The 20,162-nt window shown below is 53.0% G+C and overlaps 1 protein-coding gene across 4 annotated transcripts in view; it reads left to right on the forward strand.

Annotated features, from left to right (window-relative positions):
• Positions 1 to 20,162, forward strand: part of SORL1 (sortilin related receptor 1) — a 53,000-nt gene that overhangs the window by 9,549 nt on the left and 23,289 nt on the right. For all 4 annotated transcript variants that reach the window (XR_012651461.1, XR_012651462.1, XM_075034813.1 and 1 more), the window contains exons 2-24: positions 1,028 to 1,144; positions 1,462 to 1,587; positions 2,444 to 2,605; positions 3,957 to 4,024; positions 4,374 to 4,554; positions 5,814 to 5,915; positions 6,313 to 6,482; positions 6,656 to 6,848; positions 7,039 to 7,156; positions 7,697 to 7,770; positions 9,561 to 9,649; positions 9,762 to 9,940; positions 11,356 to 11,542; positions 12,634 to 12,762; positions 13,009 to 13,094; positions 14,826 to 14,998; positions 15,219 to 15,350; positions 15,878 to 15,969; positions 16,752 to 16,998; positions 17,482 to 17,620; positions 18,312 to 18,485; positions 18,661 to 18,774; positions 19,953 to 20,075. Coding sequence is in view for 2 of the 4 variants with exons in the window: in XM_075034813.1 (XP_074890914.1) it covers positions 1,028 to 1,144; positions 1,462 to 1,587; positions 2,444 to 2,605; positions 3,957 to 4,024; positions 4,374 to 4,554; positions 5,814 to 5,915; positions 6,313 to 6,482; positions 6,656 to 6,848; positions 7,039 to 7,156; positions 7,697 to 7,770; positions 9,561 to 9,649; positions 9,762 to 9,940; positions 11,356 to 11,542; positions 12,634 to 12,762; positions 13,009 to 13,094; positions 14,826 to 14,998; positions 15,219 to 15,350; positions 15,878 to 15,969; positions 16,752 to 16,998; positions 17,482 to 17,620; positions 18,312 to 18,485; positions 18,661 to 18,774; positions 19,953 to 20,075 (3,175 nt within the window). In the remaining 2 variants the exon portion in view is untranslated. The remainder of the gene's footprint in view (positions 1 to 1,027; positions 1,145 to 1,461; positions 1,588 to 2,443; positions 2,606 to 3,956; positions 4,025 to 4,373; positions 4,555 to 5,813; positions 5,916 to 6,312; positions 6,483 to 6,655; positions 6,849 to 7,038; positions 7,157 to 7,696; positions 7,771 to 9,560; positions 9,650 to 9,761; positions 9,941 to 11,355; positions 11,543 to 12,633; positions 12,763 to 13,008; positions 13,095 to 14,825; positions 14,999 to 15,218; positions 15,351 to 15,877; positions 15,970 to 16,751; positions 16,999 to 17,481; positions 17,621 to 18,311; positions 18,486 to 18,660; positions 18,775 to 19,952; positions 20,076 to 20,162) is intronic.

Consider the following 20,162-nt stretch of genomic DNA (forward strand, 5'->3'; position numbering starts at 1 on the left):
GGTGCTGCAGCGATGGGGGTGCCCATGTGTAGCCGAGCTATGGCTGCTGCCAAGCTACTTCACCCGGGTTCCCCGGCAAGGCTGACCATCCCCGCTCGCTGGCAGCGGTCGCTACAGGCACCCAGTTTGCCCAGAGTCTCCTGTGCCTTGAGCTCCCGCTGCGGCGATGCTGCGATAGCTTCCCCATAGAAACCGGCCCTTCGCCACTGGTGCAGTTACAGCACTGCCAGATACAACGCATGCACGAGGAATAATGGGATCGTGTACAACTGCGTTTGTGTTGGAAACCAGCGCGTCCTTTAAGGTACAGAAGTCACTGTAGAAAGGTGACTGTTTCCCTGCAGCGCTGCGCCTAGTCAGCCTGGATTTGAAATCACTTCTTGGTCCTTGGTTTTGGTTTTCCTTCTCATCATCCCCCAAATCCTATTTCTCTGAGGAAGAATAAAGGGAAGACTAACCCCTTCAGGCACATGCTTTTTACCAACATGTTCATAAGAGATGCTGCTTTATGCGGGGCCACACTCCAATGCCAGCCCAGGGAAGCCTTCTCTTTAACCGTTTGTTGGCTTGCAGCGAGCAGTGGCCTCAATATAAGCGATGGCAGCCCTGGCTCGGTGGCAATGTCCACGTAATCCCCGTCGCATTGGCAGAGGTTTCCAACCCCTGTCATGCTGAGCGGCCACTAGCTTGCTTGGCTGTGCCTTAAAGGGGGGCGGCTTTAAATGAGACTGCAGGGGCAGGTGGGAGTGGGATGAAGGCACAGCAACCTTGGGAAATGGTGGTGGAAAGATAAAGCCCTTGGTGCACGCCAGACAGCTGTAGGCCATCCCGTTGGTCTGAAGGGCTGGACACACAGTGCCCCTCTGCTGTTTGCCTTCTGGACTGTTTAACTTCTGCCCCTGGTTTGAATGAGTTTCCCCAAAATCTGTGTATTTCCCAGGAGGGGTGGTGCAAGCAGGTGTTTGCTCTCCGACTATCCCTGCGGGCGAGGCTGTGGCTCAGGGTGCCCTTTTCCTTGGCATTGCAGGTCAGCCTCAACGATTCTCACAATCAGATGGTCGTTCACTGGGCGGGAGAGAAGAGCAACGTGATCGTGGCCTTGGCCAGAGACAGCCTGTCTTTGCTGGGTCCCAAAAACAGCGATGTAAGTAATGCAACCTGGAGCTGTCCCGGGGCACCTTCTCTGCTTCTGTGCCAGGGGAGGTGTCAGCGGCTGCTGAGCTACAGCCTGCCTTTCTCTCACGTGCTGGGAAGATGAAAGAAAGGCCCATGAGTTTGAGTTCAGAGGCACAAAAAGAACCATTTGATATCCTCTGTGTTGCCCCCCAGGTCTGAGCCCTGAAAGGCTGGCTTGGGCAATCTCTAAGGCTTCCCCCCTTGTAGTTTTCTGAGTTTTTACCAAATCTGTCAGAAGGGAACCCAGAGCTTTAAGCTTCTCACGCTGGGGCTTCTTTTTTGCAGGTTTACGTGTCTTATGACTATGGGAAGAGTTTTAAGAAAATTTCAGAAAAGTTCAGCTTCGGCGGGGAGAACAGCAGCGAGGTGGCCATCGCCCAGTTCTACCACAGCCCGGCCGACAACAAGAGGGTGAGGAGGATGCGGCAGCTGGCCCCAGCCGGGTTCCCCCGCAGGGCAGCGCCGCTTTATCGCCACCAACAGCGCCAACACGAGGCCCTCGGTGCTGGGCCAGTTATGCCACGGTGGCCGTAGTGATATAGCTGCTCCTTGCTGTGGGAGGAGTAACTGTAAAGGTATTGTGGTGGCAGAGCGACCGCATCTGTAGCGGCTCGTCCCAATAGAGCGACGAGCTGCGTGCCCATCACTAGCATTGTTACAGAGCTACAGACACAAATATTTATTTAGGCTTTATCTACATCAAGGTCACCTTTCTCCTGGCTGAAGCTCTCCTAGGGTGAGGTGAGATGTCCTTGCCCTGCAGCAGCTGAAGCTGCCACTTGCCATCCCTGTAGGTATTCTCTTCTCCAAAGCCAGGCTGTGGGAACCAGGCGTGCAATCGCCCCGACCCGCATCCATGGGTCACGCTGAAAACTTGCCTTTGCATAGGCCAAGTGCTCACATGGGCCTTTCCGCTGCGGCACCGGGGAGGGACGGGCCTCTTCTGCAGGTGGGGACCGAAGGCTGTTTTTGCACGGTCCTCTTGCTTCCTGGGAGAGCCCCTCAGGCTGTCCTGGGGGTCCCTGGGGCGCAGGCGGGACATGCCAGGCTGCCCTACCTCCTGTACGGCTCTGCGATGCTCAGGAGCATCGGAGCGTGGCAGGAGAGGGGGTGGCTGGGGCAGGCAAATTCCTCCTCTCCGGAGTTTGCCCTCCCAGAGGCTCCCCCGGGACGTGTGCCTGTGTTACCAATAGCCTGAGCTCTGCTCTGACCTCCTGGAGGCTGACCGCCTGCTTTCCTTCTTCCTTGTCGGTCCCTCTCTTCCCAGTATATCTTTGTGGATGCCTTTGTCCCATACCTCTGGATCACCACCAACTTCTGCAACAATATTCAAGGCTTCTCGATTCCCTTCCGAGCAGCGGACCTCCTCCTGCATGGCAGGAACCCCAACCTCCTCTTGGGCTTTGACAGGTCTCACCCAAAAAAACAGGTGAGCGCTTCTGCTTAGACGGGAGGGCCAACGTCCAGCCTGTGCCCTGCTGCGGCATTCCCCCTGGCCCATTATGTGCCCCACAGCCCTTACGGGGTGCCGAGAGCCACCCTGCCTCATGCCAGCGCTGCGTGGGTTCGTGCTTTGACCGTCCAGGGTGTCTGATCTCGGAATGCTGCATGCAGAGCTCTCCCAGATTGGCTGGGACACCCCCTTCCCTACAGGTCAGCCTGGATTCTGACATCTGGAGCGGTGAGGGTATAGGACCTGCAGGGTGGCTGGCTTAAACATTTCCTCTCCCTTTTTCTTCATTTATGCCGGTCCTTCACCCACACTGCTCCTGACTGTATTGATCTCCCCAGCTATTGCGGTCGTAACTAGCCGCGGAGCGCTTGCAGCTGAGGCAGGACTGACCTCTGCAGTATTTCATGTGGGCGTGTGGTTTGGCTTTCGGTCTTGCATAACAAATTGCTTCTTGAAACCAAACACTTCCCCCCACCCCCCGGACCTATTGGGTAAAGATTCTAAATAATTACAGCACCTTCAGATAGACACAGGCAGCATAAACAATGCTGTTTTCAGTCCAGTCGTAGCAGGGTGCCTGCTGGGCGCTGCTGATGCCTTCCCCAGGGGACAGAGCTCACTGGAAGCCGTACCTTCCCTGGGTGGGCTGCTTGACTGACTGTCGAGGCTGGAGTCTGGCTGGCCCTATCCACGTACCTGCAAAAAAGAGGCAAAAATTGCAGCTTGGCTGCCATCCCAGTGCTTGGGAAAAAACAGGCAGGTTTTGGGGACACTTATCCTTCGAGGGACAGGATCTGCAGAGGGGCTGATGTGCCTGCGGGCTGATGTGCCTGCAGGCTGGCTTGTTTATCACTGCTGCTTTTGTTGCACCATCAAAGATAATATCTGTCCTCTTGACCTTTGCCATGCCAGCACCTGCAGATCTGCAACAACAGCCTGTGGCTGTGCTTGGGGTTGTAACAGCCTCCGAGGGGGAGACTGCTCTGCCCAATTATTTACCCTTGCTATCGCACTCCGCAAGTACATTATAACAAATTATTTTTATTTCTGAGTTAGTGTAAAACCAGGTGGATCAGCAGACAATGGGAAATCCTTCTGGTAGGAGGCTAAAGGGCAGTTTTTTCCTCTTTGGATTATTCTTCTGCAGCTAGAAAGATCGCTGTTGCTCCAGGCAGCTACCACGTAAAGAGAAGTCATCAAAGTAGTTCACGGTTTTGCGACGGACGCGTGTCCGTCCTGCCTTTGCTGCCTGAGGTTGGGTCTCTTAAAGGATTGGGTCCGTTTGGTTGCCCAGTCCCGCTGGCATCGCTCGCCTTTGTCGTTGCAGCTCTGGAAATCGGATGATTTTGGCCAGACCTGGATAATGATTCAGGAACACGTGAAGTCTTTTTCTTGGTATGTATCGCACTTGTGCATTAGGCCCAGCTCCCGCCTTCTCTCGCTCCTCACCTCTCGCCTTGTTTGCTGCCCTGTGCAAACCAAGGACCCGGGTACCAAAGTGTGCTCCGGCCCCGGCCCCCTGCTCCCCTCACCCAGCAGAGACCCTGCGCTGTGGGGATGCGGCACGGTGGGGCGACAAAAGACAGCCACCGACGCGGGCACCCGGGGTGCTCCGCATTCCCCCCGATTCTTGCCTGCCCACCCCATCTCTTGAAAGGTCTCCTGCTCCTTGGTACCTGCTGCCTTCTGCATTGCTCGGTGAGTGCAGGGTTAACGCCGCCACCACCTTTTTTGTTCTTCCTAGGGGAGTTGAGCCCTATGATAAGCCAAATACAGTGTACGTTGAGCGGCACGAGCCTTCTGGGGCTTCGACTGTCATTCGCAGCACCGATTTCTTTCAAAGCCGAGAAAATAAAGAGATAATCCTGGAAGATGTTGAAGACTTCCAGCTCAGGGACAAATACATGTTTGCAACAAAGTCGGTGGTAAGTATCACGCGAGTGATTTGCTGCTGACGGTGACGGTCGATGCTTTGGTACAGTACCACCACGGCCACAGCGGGCAATAGCTCTGCTTTCAGCTGGGACCCGTGTCTAAAGTGTAGCGAGAGCGTTTGCTAGGGATGACGCTACTCGCTGCTGTACCTCGTCCCAGCTTGTCGCGGACGTGTCGCTCAGGCTGCCTGCAGCTGCCTGCCTTCCCTGCTTGACCTCGTGCTGCTGTGGACAAAGCAACACCTACCGGTGCTGCTCTCCCAGTGGGGCTCAGAGAGGCAGCCTCTCTGTATGCCTGCTTTCAGCAGGCTGGGCAGAAATAGGTCAGGCTGCGAAGAGCTGGGACCCGGGAAAAACCACAGGATGCCTGGGAAGGCCAGCAAGGCGGGGGATGGCGGGGTGGGGGGCGGCAGGGGAAGGGGGATGTGGCTTAGCAGCTCGGTGGTTAGGAGGCCGCTTGTCAGAGAGGATTACCATCAAATGTGGACTAGGTCCAAGTAGCCTAACGTGCTCCAGCCTGGAAAGAAAACTAGATTTTCAGTTTGCTTTTCTAAGAAAAGCGGATGCTGGTGAGCGAAAGGGGTCTTTTGGTCCCTCTGCAGCCAAGGCCCCCCTATGCTTTTTGCAGCTGTTGGCCAGTTTCAGACAAGTCTGGAATTGGGTGCTTGCATCAAACCTCAGCCGCAGCAGCGGCGCTGGAGAGAGGATAGGCTGGGTGGCAGAGGCGTCCAGTACTCTGACTTCTTCTCCTTTCCGTGGGAGGCATGGTTGCTTAGCGATACAGAGCCTGGGAAAATCAGGCCGCTTATTTTTGGAGCCTAAATCTGGGTTTAGGTTCTTACCATTGGCATCCCATGCAAAATAGGTTGCCCCCAGCTTTTTACTTTTTTGGCTTCTCGCTGGTGCCTTTCATTTTGCGCAAATTGTTAAAAATAGGAAGGAAAGGACAGACTGCTCTGCAGAAAGACAAGGAGTTAAAACCAGCCTCCTTACCTCCACTCGACCATCCAGAAAGGGTGGGTTTTCTCCTTGCTGAGCGCTGGCTGCAGCAACATAAAGCAGGAGCGGGGAATGCTGCTCCCCACCATCAGTCCCAGGCAGCTGCCACGCTTTGCCCGCACTCAGGGAGGGTAATGTCCCAGGCATGTGGTTTGTGGGTTTGCCCCAGTCTGCCTTTTGGCCGCCGCTGGAGACCAGGGTGATTTTGGGGGCAAGAGCTACTCCTAACACGTCCCTCTGCTCTGCCGCAGCATTTGCTAGGCAGCTCGCAGCCGCCTTCAGTCCAGCTCTGGGTTTCCTTCAACCGCAAGCCAATGCGCGTGGCACAGTTCGTAACCAAGCATCCAATTAAGGTAAGTGGTGCTTTCTGAGAAGACCTCCTCTCTCCCTCCTTTGCCAAGGACATTGGCCAAGCAGTGGGGCATGCTCCTGGCTGTGAGGCGCCCGTGGCCTCAGTGGGGTCCAGGCAGAGAGACATTCGGCACCAGTGGGGCTTGGCACTCAGTGCTGCTTCTGGGGGACTTTGTCAGTGGGTTGTGCAGGGCAGAGGGCAGGGGATAGTGATCATTGGAGGAGAAACACAAAAAGCAGAGGGAAGATACATACTTGCCAAGTGGAAAAAATACAAATGGGTGTAGGGAAGAATAACTTTCACCTAGCTAAGAGGAAATGCTAAACTGTCCCATACATAAACCCTGCTTGTATGCCCACACGTATGAAGCCTGCTCGCCTGTCGTTTACATCCCAAAGGAATATTATGTTGCCGATGCCTCAGAGGACCAGGTGTTCGTGTGCGTCAGCCACGATAACAACCGTACCAACCTCTACATCTCAGAGGCAGAAGGCCTGAAGTTCTCGCTGTCTTTAGAAAACGTGCTCTACTACAGCCCGGGAGGAGCTGGAAGTGACACCTTGGTCAGGTAACGTGGGACGTGCCTAATCGGCTGTGGTAAATGAGAACACCAGCCAAAGTCTGTAGCTTTTGGCTGCGTTTGATCAAAGCATTGCCCTGAGCCCCAGGCTTGACAGTCGCCCGCTCCCCAGACCCAGGGAGGCTGTGATTCGCTGATCCGACCTTTGCGTTTCCTCGCAGGTATTTTGCCAACGAGCCCTTTGCGGACTTCCATCGCGTCGAAGGCGTGCGGGGCGTCTACATCGCCACTCTGATCAATGGCTCCTTCAGCGAGGAGAACATGCGCTCCGTCATCACCTTTGACAAGGGGGGCACCTGGGAGCTGCTGCAGCCCCCGGTGCAGACGCGCTACGGGGAACAGATAGACTGCGAGGTAGCGCGGGGTGGGAAGGGGCAGGGGGGCGAGCGCAGGGGAAGTCCCCTGCAAAAGAGTTTGAAATGGCAATCCTGCCGCGAGGGAGTCCCTCCTCGCCTTTTCAAGCGGAGAGGGACGCGCTAGGTGGGACGAGGGCACGGGTGAGTGCGGGATGGAGAATTAATGCCACCGTGTTTTGCTTTTCCAGTTTTCTCAGGGCTGCTCTCTCCACCTGGCCCAACGCCTGAGCCAGCTGCTTAACTTCCAGCTGCGTAGGATGCCCATTCTCTCCAAGGAGTCGGCGCCGGGACTGATCATCGCCACTGGTACTGCTTTCCTTCCCGCAGCTGCACGGGGGCTTGGGGCGCGTTGTTGTCAGGACGTGAAGAACTTGGCAGCATCTAGTTTGCATATGCAGGTTACAAAAATGTAATTAAACTGTATGTTTTGCAGTCCCTTCTCTGCTGCAATCCCCGTACAGTAATTACAGCTCGTATATTTTACTGCAGCGCGGTGACATGAGAAAACTTGCCCGCTTTACTCTGATCTTCTTTCCTGCTGCTATCCATGTGGAGGGTTTCTTGAACATACAGAAGTTCCTGTTTATCTGACTCTTGTACTGGGGAAAACGTTTGCACCTTTTGTTTGATCATGTTTCTAGCCATAGGTTTTTCCCCAGCTGCTTTTAAAACTTGTAATAGTCTTTAAAATATTTGCTTTTGAAGGGATTACTTTATAGTGTGAAGAATCAGCTCCTCAATAGTTGTCATTTTGCTCACCGATAAAATTAGATTAGAGGTGTCTGGCTTCGTTTTAAGCAATTACTTTGCATTCCTCAAGAAGAACAATTTCTTCTGTTCTCCTAGGCTCCATTGGCAAGAACATGGCCAGGAAAACCAATGTCTATGTCTCAAGCAGTGCTGGAGCAAGGTGGAGAGAGGTGAGGCTGCTTTTTTGCTTGCCAGCTCAGCCAATGCAGCGGTGCAGCAGGTAGGATGTTGGCAGCAATATAGATAAGTAACGTGCAGCCTTTGAGCGTTAAAGGTGACCTCCATGTACGCATCCAAGAGCTGTAGCTGGAAGGGGCTGAATGTCCCTTGAGACCAAGGCAAAAAGGTCTTTAGGTGAAGGACCACCCATGGGTTGGCGTGGAGATGAGTCTCATGGTGAAGGCGGTGGGTTCAAATGCAGGAGAGCTCCCTCCTCTATTTCTTTTCTTCAGCTGGTAGGACTTGTCCCTGGCATGGGGCGTCTGGCCCCTTTTAGACAGGACTGACAGGCAGGACTTTGTATGCGTGAGTGTCTGGAGAGGCTCTGGCATCTTCCAGAAAAATGGGATGTTGACCTCGGTTTATGGGGAGTGTGATGCTGTTTACTAAGTGGGTGTTCTGGTCTGTAGCAGTATTTGCGGTCTGCCTGTGCATTCTGCTGCGAGTGTAATATGGTATTTCAACATCTGCAAGCTATTTAATCCCATGAATTAAATGACCTCCTTTTCCTCCTGTAAGTGCTGCGCGGTCTGGGTTAATGTCTGGGCAGCTGCGGCAGCGGTGGGGACATGCCACAGGTCTGGCTGCTGCCAAAGCCGCCCGTGGTTCCGAGACCGGCCCTGGCTGAGAGCGGGCGCCTCCGAAATTCAGCTGGGGAGCAGCCGCGGGGACCCGCCGTTTCTTCCTGTGGGAGCCTCGCAGCAAGGCAGGAGTGCTCACAGCCACAGAAGGGTATCCGAAAGCCGAGACTTTTGGATGCCAACCTCCCCAGCTCACAGGCAGGTTTGCGTTGAAGTGCAATCAAAACATGCCGAGGAAGCGTCAACCCACGGTTAACAACGCTGAGCTCCTGACTTATTCGGGCCCTTTGTATTGCGAGTGGAGGTGCGGAATGACCCAGCAGTGTAGTTCCTCAGCTGAGAAGCAGTAAAACAACTCCTTCCTCTTGGCTTTGGCAAGCAGCAGGCTGGAAGGCTCATTGCTCTCCCGATCACTGGTATGATCTCACAGCACAGAAAAGAAAGAAACAATACATTCAGTGCCCTGCATAAGAACGTCCCCAAGTGCGTTAGTGCGTCCTGTGAGCAGAGTCAGGCACGTACGTGCTTCCTTTTTTCATCCTGAGCTGCACCGGGCTCCCCAGACAGAAAAGCAAAGGTAATTTTGTATTGGTTGTCACTAAATAGAGCTGGAGGTGAGTGTGAAATACCAGTTTCTTTCCACGGGATGGATGTATGAACTGTCTCTGGGGCTTGTTGCTGCATGCCATGGCTCCGCTTCTCTTTGAGCATTCAAAAAACCTTACGGCCTGAGAACCAATACTTATCTGCAGTCCTAGGAAGGCGGTGAGTCCCTGCTGAGTGTCAGGAAAGCCCCGCAGATGTGACAAAGAGCTGCAGACTGAGAGGGGGAGTGATGGACTCTAGTTTCACGGAATGGCAGTTTTTCCATTGATTCTTTCCCTGCACACGGCGCGGGAGGAGCAGAGTGCGCAGCGCAGTGCTGCTCTTAAACACAACCATACATTTCGGGAAATTGGGCTGGCTGCTCTTGTCTACAGATGTTGGCCCATAAACACTCTAATCTCTAGTGCCTCCAGATACTTGGCTGAGCCAGCCCAGGCGACCCGAAACATTAGCTCAGGTCAGGCAGCATTTCTGACAAAGCGTGCTTTCCAGCCAAACCTTTCCCTTAACTCAGCATGGCTCTGATTCACCCCTTGGCACCGTTTCTCTTCCAGGCACTGTCTGGACCCCACTATTACACCTGGGGTGACCACGGTGGCATTCTTGTGGCCGTCGCGCAAGGCACCGAGACCGACCAACTCAAGTAAGTGGCAGGGCAGGGGGATTGCTTCTGGTGCTTGGGCTGGGGCCAGGAGAGAGTCCCCTGCGGTGGGCAGGACCTGCCCCTGGCAGCTCTCCCAATCCTTTTTCTCCAGGTACAGCACAAACGAAGGGGAAACGTGGAAAACGTTCACTTTCTCGGAGAAGCCAGTGTTTGTGTATGGCCTGCTTACTGAGCCCGGGGAGAAAAGTACCATATTCACCATTTTTGGCTCCTACAAAGAGAACGGCCACAGCTGGCTGATACTGCAGATCAACACCACTGACGTGCTGGGTAAGGGGACAGATGACAGAGCCCTCTCTGACGCTGGTTGTGCAGGTGGGAGAGCCACCCTGTCTCCGCACCGCGGCTTTGCAGGTTACGCACGCTAATAAGCCATTGCCTAAAACCAACTGGTCCCCACGCTGCATGGCCTGCCCCGAGCACCCCTGGGGGTGCAATTGAGATCTTGACGTACACTCTCTGGGGGGATGAGAGCAAGGAGGGGGCAAGGGAGAGGATTTCGGAAGCCCAAAGCGACCTAGAGACCTGAGGCTACGAACCAAACTATTTAGTTATCTAAGACTCTTAGATTCCCACTGATGAGCACGGGAAGTTGGGTGCCTAAATACGAATGGGGTGCAGAAACACCTTTGTTGCTCTTGCCCTCTGTCCTATTTTCCAAAAGAGACCTTGGAGAAATGCCCTCATTCCCATTAGCAGCAGACCGACCCTGCTGCCCCGGCCATCCTGTGGGAGCCGGGGGAGAGAGGGCATCTCCTGCAGGGGCTGTGGTATCACCGTTTGCATTTGGGTGCCCTGTCCCTCGCGTCTCATGTCCACATGGACGCAGCTGCTGAAGGCACTCATGTCCCCTGTGCTCTCCCCATATCCCCTCCTTCCTCACTGAGGAATTTGTTGAAAAGGAAAGGGGAAAAAAAAAATCCTTCTGAAGGCTTGTGCCTATGAATGTTTTATAACCCATTTCAGCTTTGATTGCAAGGCAGCATTTTAATCAAAGAGCAGTTAAACCCAGCAGAGGAATTTGCTTGACTAAAATTTATAACTGATTCCCTTGACGTTTTGTTACAAACAGATCTGTTTGGTAACCAGAACAACTTCATTTAAATGAGGCATCACAAATTTACTGTCACCGCGACGAAGCTGCTTGTTGCCTCCTGTCACTGAGTGCCGCTGCACGCTCTGAGCTGACATGCTTTCTGCTTTGCCTTTACTTTCGGGCCAGGGCTAGACCTTCGCAGTGGAAACCGCTTGTTTTGTGCCAGAGGAGGGCGGTGAGAGGGAAGGGGCCATGGGCATTATTGTGGTGCGTGGCTGGGTGCCAGCATGCCTGCCCTCACTCCGAGCATCCTGGGTCTCGATGCCATGATGCCTCTAGCCGTGGCGAGAAGCCAAGGTTCATGCAGCCTCCTCCGAGGCAGGGCTGGCTGTTTGGAGCTTGGGCTGGCTGCTTGGAGCCTGCAGCCCCCCCCGGGAGGCCTTCTGCAAGGCTCTCTGCATCCCCCCAGTCCCTGGAGCACAGTGCGGCACTGGCACAGGACACAGTACCACACTTTGCGCATCCTTGCTGGGCACGCATCAACAGCAGTGACCAAGGGACATCTGCAGCTCTCTTGCTTTTAAACCCTTGGTCTGGGGTGCCGCAAGGACTGTGCCTTTCTTTACCCCAGCCTTGTTGCTTCTCTTAGGGGTCCCTTGCACAGAGAACGACTACAAACTATGGTCACCCTCCGACGAGCGAGGCAATGAATGCTTACTGGGGCATAAAACCGTTTTCAAAAGGAGGACTCCTCATGCAACCTGTTTCAATGGGGAAGATTTTGACAGGCCTGTCATGGTCTCCAACTGCTCTTGTACAAGGGAAGACTTTGAATGGTAAATACCAATTAATTTCTTTTAGTCTGGATTCTAAGTCTGAGATAAGTATCTGTGACCAATCGCTCAAAGTGAACAAACATCCAATATACTTAGCTCTGTGTATCGCTGCTTGATTTTATAGGAGAGAGGAAAATAAATAGACTGAAAACATCCTTTCATTAATAACGGGGCATGAGACTTAATTAATGTCTTTAGAGCCTTTTGGGAGCCTCTGAAAGGTTCCATAGAAGAGGAAAGCATTGTTAATCCATCACCTTCTTTCAAATGATGGCGGACAATTTCCCATCACATATGGAGATCCTCCACTGAAAAGCTTAGTGACCTTTTTAGCCACAGGGATGCAACTGGCCCTGCTCTATCATTTTATCTGCAATTTGCACATTACTGACACTATACAGCTCTCAGGATTAGGAAACACACTCTTGCAATCTGTTGCAAAGGTTTGGGCTTGGAAAGTGAACTGCTTTTCAGGGACTGGACTTTCACCGGAGCTCACGGCCAGACCGCCCGAGCGCGTGGTATACACAGTTAAATACAGGGGTCCAGACCTGCCTGTCCGATGCTGAGACAGAGACCGAGTCTGGCTTGTCACGAGCGGACTGAGAGCAGGGCTGGTGGGATCTGATCCCTGCCTCAGAATTGCAGCTCTGGGCTCCCTGCAAAATCAAAGTGATGTAACCTCTTCCACAGTGTTTTCCAAAGAACAGATGCGCTGCAACTCCCATTTTACCAACAGGAAAAGCCAAGAGGCAGACCAGTGACCTAAGCCAGCTAGCAGGAGAACTGGGGCTTGCAGCCAGATTTTCAGGGCATGCTGGCTCAGCTATGGCTTCCTGCCTCACCTACCCTAGTCTGCTCGGCCACTAGCAAGCTTATTTGCAAAATGTTCTTGAAACGTCCAGGAGACAGAAGCTGTCTGGCTACAAGATATTATTATGCAGCTAAATGCTGATAATAAACGAGTGGACTTCTGAGATACTTTGTGTTCTTAAAACTTCTATGCAAAAATAGAGCAGAGTAATACTACAGCATGGCTGCATTTTTTTCCTTCTCCCCCATCCTTCCTTACATCTTTCTTCTCTTTGCAGTGATTTTGGCTTTAAACTGAGCGATGACTTATCGTTAGAAGTTTGTGTCCCTGACCCTGAATTTGCTGGGAAACCGTACGACCCGCCAGTCCCTTGCCCTGTTGGCTCAACTTACAAGAAGACTCGAGGGTATGTGTTGTACTTGGGAGGGGAATCTGATCTTCCAAATGCTGGGATTTATGCCATTGGTGATTAAAAACAAACAACCACCCCCCACCCCCCCAAATGCCCCACAAGCGGCAGTAAACAAATTACATGTTTGGACATACATTCCAACATCTAATTTGTAACTAAGCACCACTGCTTGGTCTAGCTGGTCATGATGGCATATTAACAGTTTCCATGAAATAAACTGCCTGGCTGTATATGTTGCAGCTACCGAAAGATCTCTGGGGACACTTGTACAGGTGGAGACATTGAGTCGCGGCTCGAAGGGGAACTGGTACCGTGCCCGCTAGCTGGTGAGTATGTACAGGATTGCTTTGAGCACAAGGGCTTCATTTGTAAAACCTTTGGCTGGTGCCTGAGGCACCACAGACAAATTCCCAGAGGGCTCTTGGACAAAACCTATGATGCAAGAGCTGAAATGCCTTGATGGGTTACAAATGTGTCATCTCCTGTCCTGTCCAGGGGCCAGAGAGCTTCTGAGGGATCTGCTCAGGAGCAGCTTCAGCCTATGGTGCAGAGCCGTCTCTGCTCCTAAAGTCACAGGAGGCCAAAGCCTTCAGAGCAGGCTGCGGGCAGGAACCCTCTTATCCCCATCGCGTCCTCGCTGTAGCTGGCTTGAACTCAACCAGAAAGATAGGAGTTAGATCAAAGCTACCCCTATCCTGGAGAAACCCTTGGGAAGGTACCACCCTGAGACGGGCCACCATGTGCAGTTGAACGATGGCTATTTGGGGCTGGACAGGGGCAAAGGCTGCCCTTTAGTCCTCTTGCCCGTGCCCGCCAGACTTCGCCTCCGTCCTTATTTTCTCCTCTCAAATGTATGAGGCACTGCGACGATCTTGTGCTCCTGTGCTGCCAAAGTCATTTGCATTCCGCTCATTACAGCTTTAATTTAATCTGCCATCACAAGATGCGTGATTAGCATGCTGTTGTGCAGCAGCTCAAGAGCGAGCCTGAGGCAGGGAAGAGGCTCGTGTAAGGGATGGGGCGGCTGAGCCGGCACTGCGGGCAGGGTGAGCCCGGAGCCGTGGCTGAATGGAGCCACAGGGATGCAGTGCAGCCAGACCCGCCAGCGTGAGGATTCCCTGCACTGTCCTAAGATTTTTCAGGGTGCAAAAGATATTCCCGATTCAAAACAGCCTGGTGGGTGCCCGGGGTGGTGTTCCCGCTGCTGGGATTCATGCCAATGCCATGCTTAGTTTTCCTCCTTGTTCAGAGCCCGCCACGTTATTCACCCCTCCAGGCCCTCTTGAGCTATTTGGAGAGCTGTGTTAGTCATGCTGAGAAGGGCCTTGCTGACTGAAAAATAAACCTGCAGTCCCCACCGGGCTGGGCTTTGAAGTGCCGTGTTCCCAGAGTATTTGCTGATCGTCTTCAGATACGTGTTGGCTTGCACCATGGTAACACTTTCATGTACAGTATCTGTTTCCTATCTCCGTATAATCTCATTAGGGATGCACAGCCAGAGTTACTTACTGACATTAGCTTTACTCATTAATAGCGTTATTGGACTTGACCGGTAGCATGCTGAAGCCCAGGAGACTTTGTCCTGGACCAGGATTCCATTACGCTGGATTCGGCGCAATTTAGAAATAAAACCCACTCCGAGACATTTACTGCGGTGCCGGTGTCCCCTAGGACTTGCAGATTTACATCACTCCCACCTTTTTAATGAGAATTTTGAGGAATGGGAGATGAGTATTTTGTTTCTAATTGGCGGCATGCTAACGTGGGAAGGAAGGGGTCACGACAGATTGTGCTGTGCTTACCTCCTCCTTCAGCCCCCAGGGCAAACAACGGCCGCAGTGTGTTCCCGGGCACGAGTGCGCACGGGACCCACATAAGACTATTAGCGTGTTCTCATTAACCTAATCCCACTAAGACAAAGGATCTTTGCCTCCCTTATGCTGAGGTGCTAAAACATGTGGTCGGGGTAAGGAAAAATACCTGGTATTTTCTTTTTGCCCCCCGAGTAGCCTAAAATGGCCAGAGGCGTCTAAACAAGGCGCTCCCTGTTCTTGCAGAGGAGAACGAGTTCATTCTCTACGCCACCCGCTACTCCATCCACCGCTACAACCTTGCCTCTGGCATCAGCGAGGAGCTGCCCCTGGCCGGGCTGCAAGGGGCGGTCGCCCTGGACTTTGACTACGACCACAACTGCTTGTACTGGGCCGATGTCACTCTTGACATTATACAGGTGAGCCAGGAGGTGGAGAGGCTGCCGTGGTGCCGGCTGCCCGTGTCATCACCTCCTTGCACCGGGGGTGGGTGTTGCATACACACCTCGAAATACAAATGTTTATCTTGGGTACTCCTCCCCTCCGAGCTGTCTGTTACAGCTTGCCTTGCACCCCTGACCGCGATTGCCTTGAGGCAGTGGAAGTTCCTCATCTTTTATTCTGATTTTTTTTTTCCAGCGTCTTTGTCTCAATGGCAGCTCTGGGCAAGAAATAATCATAAGCACCGGGCTGGAAACAGTGGAAGCTTTGGCCTTTGAACCTCTCAGTCAGTTGCTGTACTGGGTCAATGCCGGGATTCCCAAAATTGAGGTACAGCTATGCCAACCCGTGCTACAGAGAGGTGATTTTGTCAGTGCATCTTTGAGGTGGCTGGGCCCTAAGTCGGCTACTGCCCTGAATTCTCATTGCTGGTGGGGCGTTACTGAACACTGACCCTCGTCCCACGTGCCACTTTATTGGAGTTAAATGCAAACAGTGTATGATAATATTCAGCCCTGTGCACTTAAACCGAGGTCAGTTTGTGAGGCCAAATCACACAGCAGAAATGGGGGTGGGAAGCAACATCCTTGCATAGTACGCACAGCCAGCACGGGGTACGGACAGAGCGTGGCAGCAGCTGGCTGCTCACTCAGTCACGCAGAAATGTCAATAAATACACCGATCTATCCTCTTTTATCACCTGCTTCACAGTAACTGCTCCCTGTGCCCACGGCAGTTATTTTATTAGGGAACAGTAATTACCTGCCACAGATTTCATGTAACTTTTTAACCAGTGCGATTGCCCTCCGTATTACCCTCAGCAAACACACCCCTCCTGTTGTTGTTTATGACTCTAGGTTGCCAATCCAGATGGAGACCTGCGACTCACCGTCCTCAATTCCTCGATACTCGAACGACCCAGAGCCCTCGCTCTGGTTCCCAGAGACGGGTAAGAACGAAAGCATCGTGAGTAGTCGGGTGCTTTGGTATTCCCCAAGGGAACCGTGCCGCTACAGCCCCTCTTGTGCCGCTACGCTCGTAAGAGGCAAACACGAGGGAGGACGCTGCACAGAAAGCTTTGCGAGGCTTGGCCCCGAAGGGCGCGATGGAGGGGTGGGGAGCGGCGGCAGGCAATGTGGTGGGGTACAGCTCACAGTCCTGCCCCGTGGAGCCCACTCTTGCTATCGCATGCCCAAATAAGGCACCAGCTGCCTGGGAGCAGAGATCACAAACTGGTTTTTCTTTCCATTAAACTGCTGTTTTACCACCCAAACATACCTACTAGTAAATAACTTTTCCTGCCAGTAAAACTGGTCTGATCCGTGGGGAAAGTTGCAGCGATAAAGCCGCATAAGCAACTGAGCCACACTCAAATTCAAGAGCCAAATGCAAGTTACATTTTTCCAAGTACGGTTTTGCCACCACTGCTGCACTGCAAATGTAGCGCTGACAAACCTGAGCTGCCTTTAGCTGCACGCACTAAAGCAAAGCAGATCAATGCAAGGTAACCTACAGCTGCACTCACACCACAGAACCTGCAGCTAAATAAGCCTGTCTGCTGCTTGTAGATCTGCTAGTGGTGTTCATTAGAATTACAAAGAGTTCCCTTTCCAAAGGCATGTCTTGCAAGAGACGTGGAATGTAAAGTATTCAAACCTCTGCTTCATAACCTGTTTCCTTTTGATGAGCTGTTTTGTTATTTTTTCGAGTAACCTCTCTGCCTGTTGTCAGGTTGATGTTCTGGACAGACTGGGGAGACTCCCGAGCTGGCATTTACAGAAGTGACATGGATGGGTCGTCAGCCGGGTGCATCGTTTCGGAGGGCGTGCGGTGGCCAAATGGCATTTCTGTGGATGACCGCTGGATCTACTGGACAGAAGCCTACATGGACAGGATCGAGAGGGTCGATTTCAATGGGCTGCAGAGATCTGTGATCCTGGACAGCCTCCCGCACCCCTACGCTATTGCTGTATTTAAGGTACATATGCAGCGGGTCATTTCCAGTCAGTATGCATTTCCGTAGCATACGCGCTCAGAGGTTGTCATGTGCATGGGGCGGGTGGCAGAAGAGCATTGAGCACACTGGATTCGGAGGGTAGGAGCTGGCGTGATGCTTGCTCTATTTCCACTCCTGGCATGTTCCCACAAAGCCCTGAAACGAGCAGGCAGGTGCAGTTGAAACCGGGACCAACATCCAAGAGACATGCAGCTTTCCCAAGCAGCTGCACTGCACTATCTTCCCCAGATGGTTTGCCACTCAGCAGATCTGACTACTGCTTTGATTCCTGCTCAAATCCCACCTCAGGTCTTCCTCTTCTTCTGCCCCTTGGGCTGGGGAGACTTTGCACTCTCAACTGCCCCACACATCCAGGCGGTTAGGGTGGCTTAGCGCAGGTAACCGCTGACGAGCACGGCCCCAGCAGCGCTGCTCCTCACGCTAAGAGCAAAGCCTGTGTTTCAGAATGAAATCTACTGGAACGACTGGTCGCAGCTGAGCATTTTCCGAGCATCCAAAAACAGCGGCTCAAGGATGGAGATCTTAGTTGGCCGATTAAACGGGATCATGGATATGAAAATCTTTTACAGAGGAAAGACAACAGGTAATCACGTGAGTGTGCAGACGATCTTTCCTGCAGTCTAGGAATGCGTTTATCCCCCATTTCGACAAGTTCCCGGGCCACCAGGCCATCCCGGCTCACATTTCATGAGCCTGAATATATCCCCATTCCTGCAGGGTTTGAAGCGCTCAGGCACCGTCGTAAGGAATGCATTTCACGAGTGGTGCACCCTGCTTTTTGGCTGCCAGGAGAGATGCTCCCCATCAGGGAGAGAGCCCAGAGGGCACTCGGCTGTGGTGGCACCTCATATTTTACGTCACAGACCATGGCCTTTCCGTGCAAAGTGCTGTACAGGCCAAAAAAAATATAGGGTCTCAGAGCTGCACTAACTTTGTCCTCCACTTAGTCATCCATCTGGGCTGTGATAATGTAGCGGTGGCATGATGAATGCGCTGAAGGGAGTGGCTTCATTTTCGGATGGGTAGAAGACCATCAAAGGGCTTTGCTAGTCAGCAGCCTGCAAGAGACTGGGAGGACCTTTAAGGCCCTCAGTCTCCCTGGAGCAGATGGCTCTGTGCATTTCTAAGGCCAGCCTCAGCACTCGGCGCTGCAGAACTGGCTCCTAACGGGGGTCTGAACCCAAAGCCTGGGATAGCAGGTGAAATTGGGTTTCCCGCGGCATCTCCAGCCCTCTATCCTGATGACGTCCCCTTCCTCCCTGCCCTCTCGCCAGGGGAGAACGCCTGCATCACCAAGCCCTGCAGCCTGCTCTGCCTGCCCAAGTCGAACAATGGTAGGAGCTGCAAGTGCCCTGAGGGGGTGTCCAGCACTGTGCTGCCCACGGGGGAGGTGAAGTGCGACTGTCCTCATGGCTACAGCATGAAAAACAACACTTGCATAAAGGAAGGTAAAACCATGCTTGGTTCTTGCTGCTGCTTTATGTTGAGAGGCAGCTTCTGCCGTTGCGAGAGGTCGGCACGACCTTTGCGCTGCCCTTTAGGTGAGGAGGAGTATGGCCTGTCTTCTGAAAGCGCAGTGTCATGCCTTGTGCCAGCTTGTTTTTGTTTTCCCTTTTGCACCAGAAAACACGTGTCTGCCCAACCAGTATAGATGCTTCAATGGGAACTGCATAAACAGCATTTGGCAGTGTGACAACGACAATGACTGTGGGGACATGAGCGATGAGAAGAACTGCCGTAAGTGTCCTGTGGTGGCATTTGCCTGTCCAAATTTAGATGTCTGCTGTGTCGGCATCGCATCTGAACCGATGGTCTATGCACCCTTCATAGTCACGGAGAGCAAGAGGCGCTCTGGGGGCACAACTCATCTCCTCCTCTGACAGACACACAAAGCCAGTCGGATTAGTTGTGTCCTGCAGGGGCCAATATTTCCCCCTCGACCAGCTCAGGTGTAAATGTCTAAAATTCAGTGAGACTGATTTCAGCTGTCATGTGAGGGCGTGTGTTTGTCTCCTGCAGTAATTGTCTTCTGAGGATAATTGAGGGCACAGCCAGTGCCGAGGAAAAGAGTGCAGATAGAAAGTGACTTTCTGTCTGCATCATGCAGACACGGGCCTCTTGTTGAGCTCATAAATCAAGTTCACACATTAAAGGTGGAGGTCACCTTTTCAAGTAAAATTAGGGACCACCAATGCGTGCAGGAGGCGCAGATGTTCCACAGCTTTGCAGAGCCTGAAGGGTTTGGATTAGTGTGCTGTGGAAAAAGGGCCAGGTTTAAAGTTAGGAATCAGTGGAGGACCAGGTGTTCCTGCAGAGATGCCATTTATGCCCATTTTGTACTGATAAGGAGCTTATTTTCCTGCCAACATTACGATACGTGTCAGCAGAGTCCAAGTTCGAGTTCATTGCCTGGCTCCAGGTGAGGGAAAGCCTCTGCAGGTACCCGTTCCTCTGCGGGGGTTCACCGAGGGGTCACTGGTTTGGCACAGGGATGCTGCCTTGGATAGCAATGCTCATGCCCAGCTTTGCCCCTCCTTTGGCTGCCCTGCCTGATCTCACTGCTTACTAAGCCCCTTTGTGGGGAGCACGCAGCTCTACAGCCTCAGCTTTCTTGCTCCCTGGCTGGAAGGCACTGCCCCTGGCTCTCGAGTGAGCATGACGGTGGCAGGAGCTTCAGTCCTGATCCCCAGACAGACAGCTAACCCTGCTCTGCTCTGCTTTATGCGGAGTGCCTAATAATGACATTAAAATACAATAACAGTAACTCAGGCTGCATTGAGCAAGGCGGGCAGGATGCTGTCCCTCTCCCTTCATTTCCTTGTACCGAGTACACAGACTCAGACAGCAGAAAGAGTTTCCTAACCACCACCTTAACCTCCTTCTCCTCCTCCTCCTCTCCCTCTCTGCTGCGTTAGCCACCACTGTGTGCGACACCGAGACCCAGTTCCGCTGCCAGGGCTCGGGGACCTGCATCCCACTGTCCTACAAATGTGACCTGGAGGACGACTGCGGGGATAACAGTGATGAACGTCACTGTGGTGAGTGCCCTCACTCAAACCTCCTTCCCTGTCCCTGTGCGAGGGCGGAAGACCCAGCAGTGTTTGGGGGCAGGGTGCTACTCGTAG

This window comes from Buteo buteo, chromosome 9 (genome assembly GCF_964188355.1).
Source record: "Buteo buteo chromosome 9, bButBut1.hap1.1, whole genome shotgun sequence".
Classification (NCBI taxonomy): domain Eukaryota; kingdom Metazoa; phylum Chordata; class Aves; order Accipitriformes; family Accipitridae; genus Buteo; species Buteo buteo.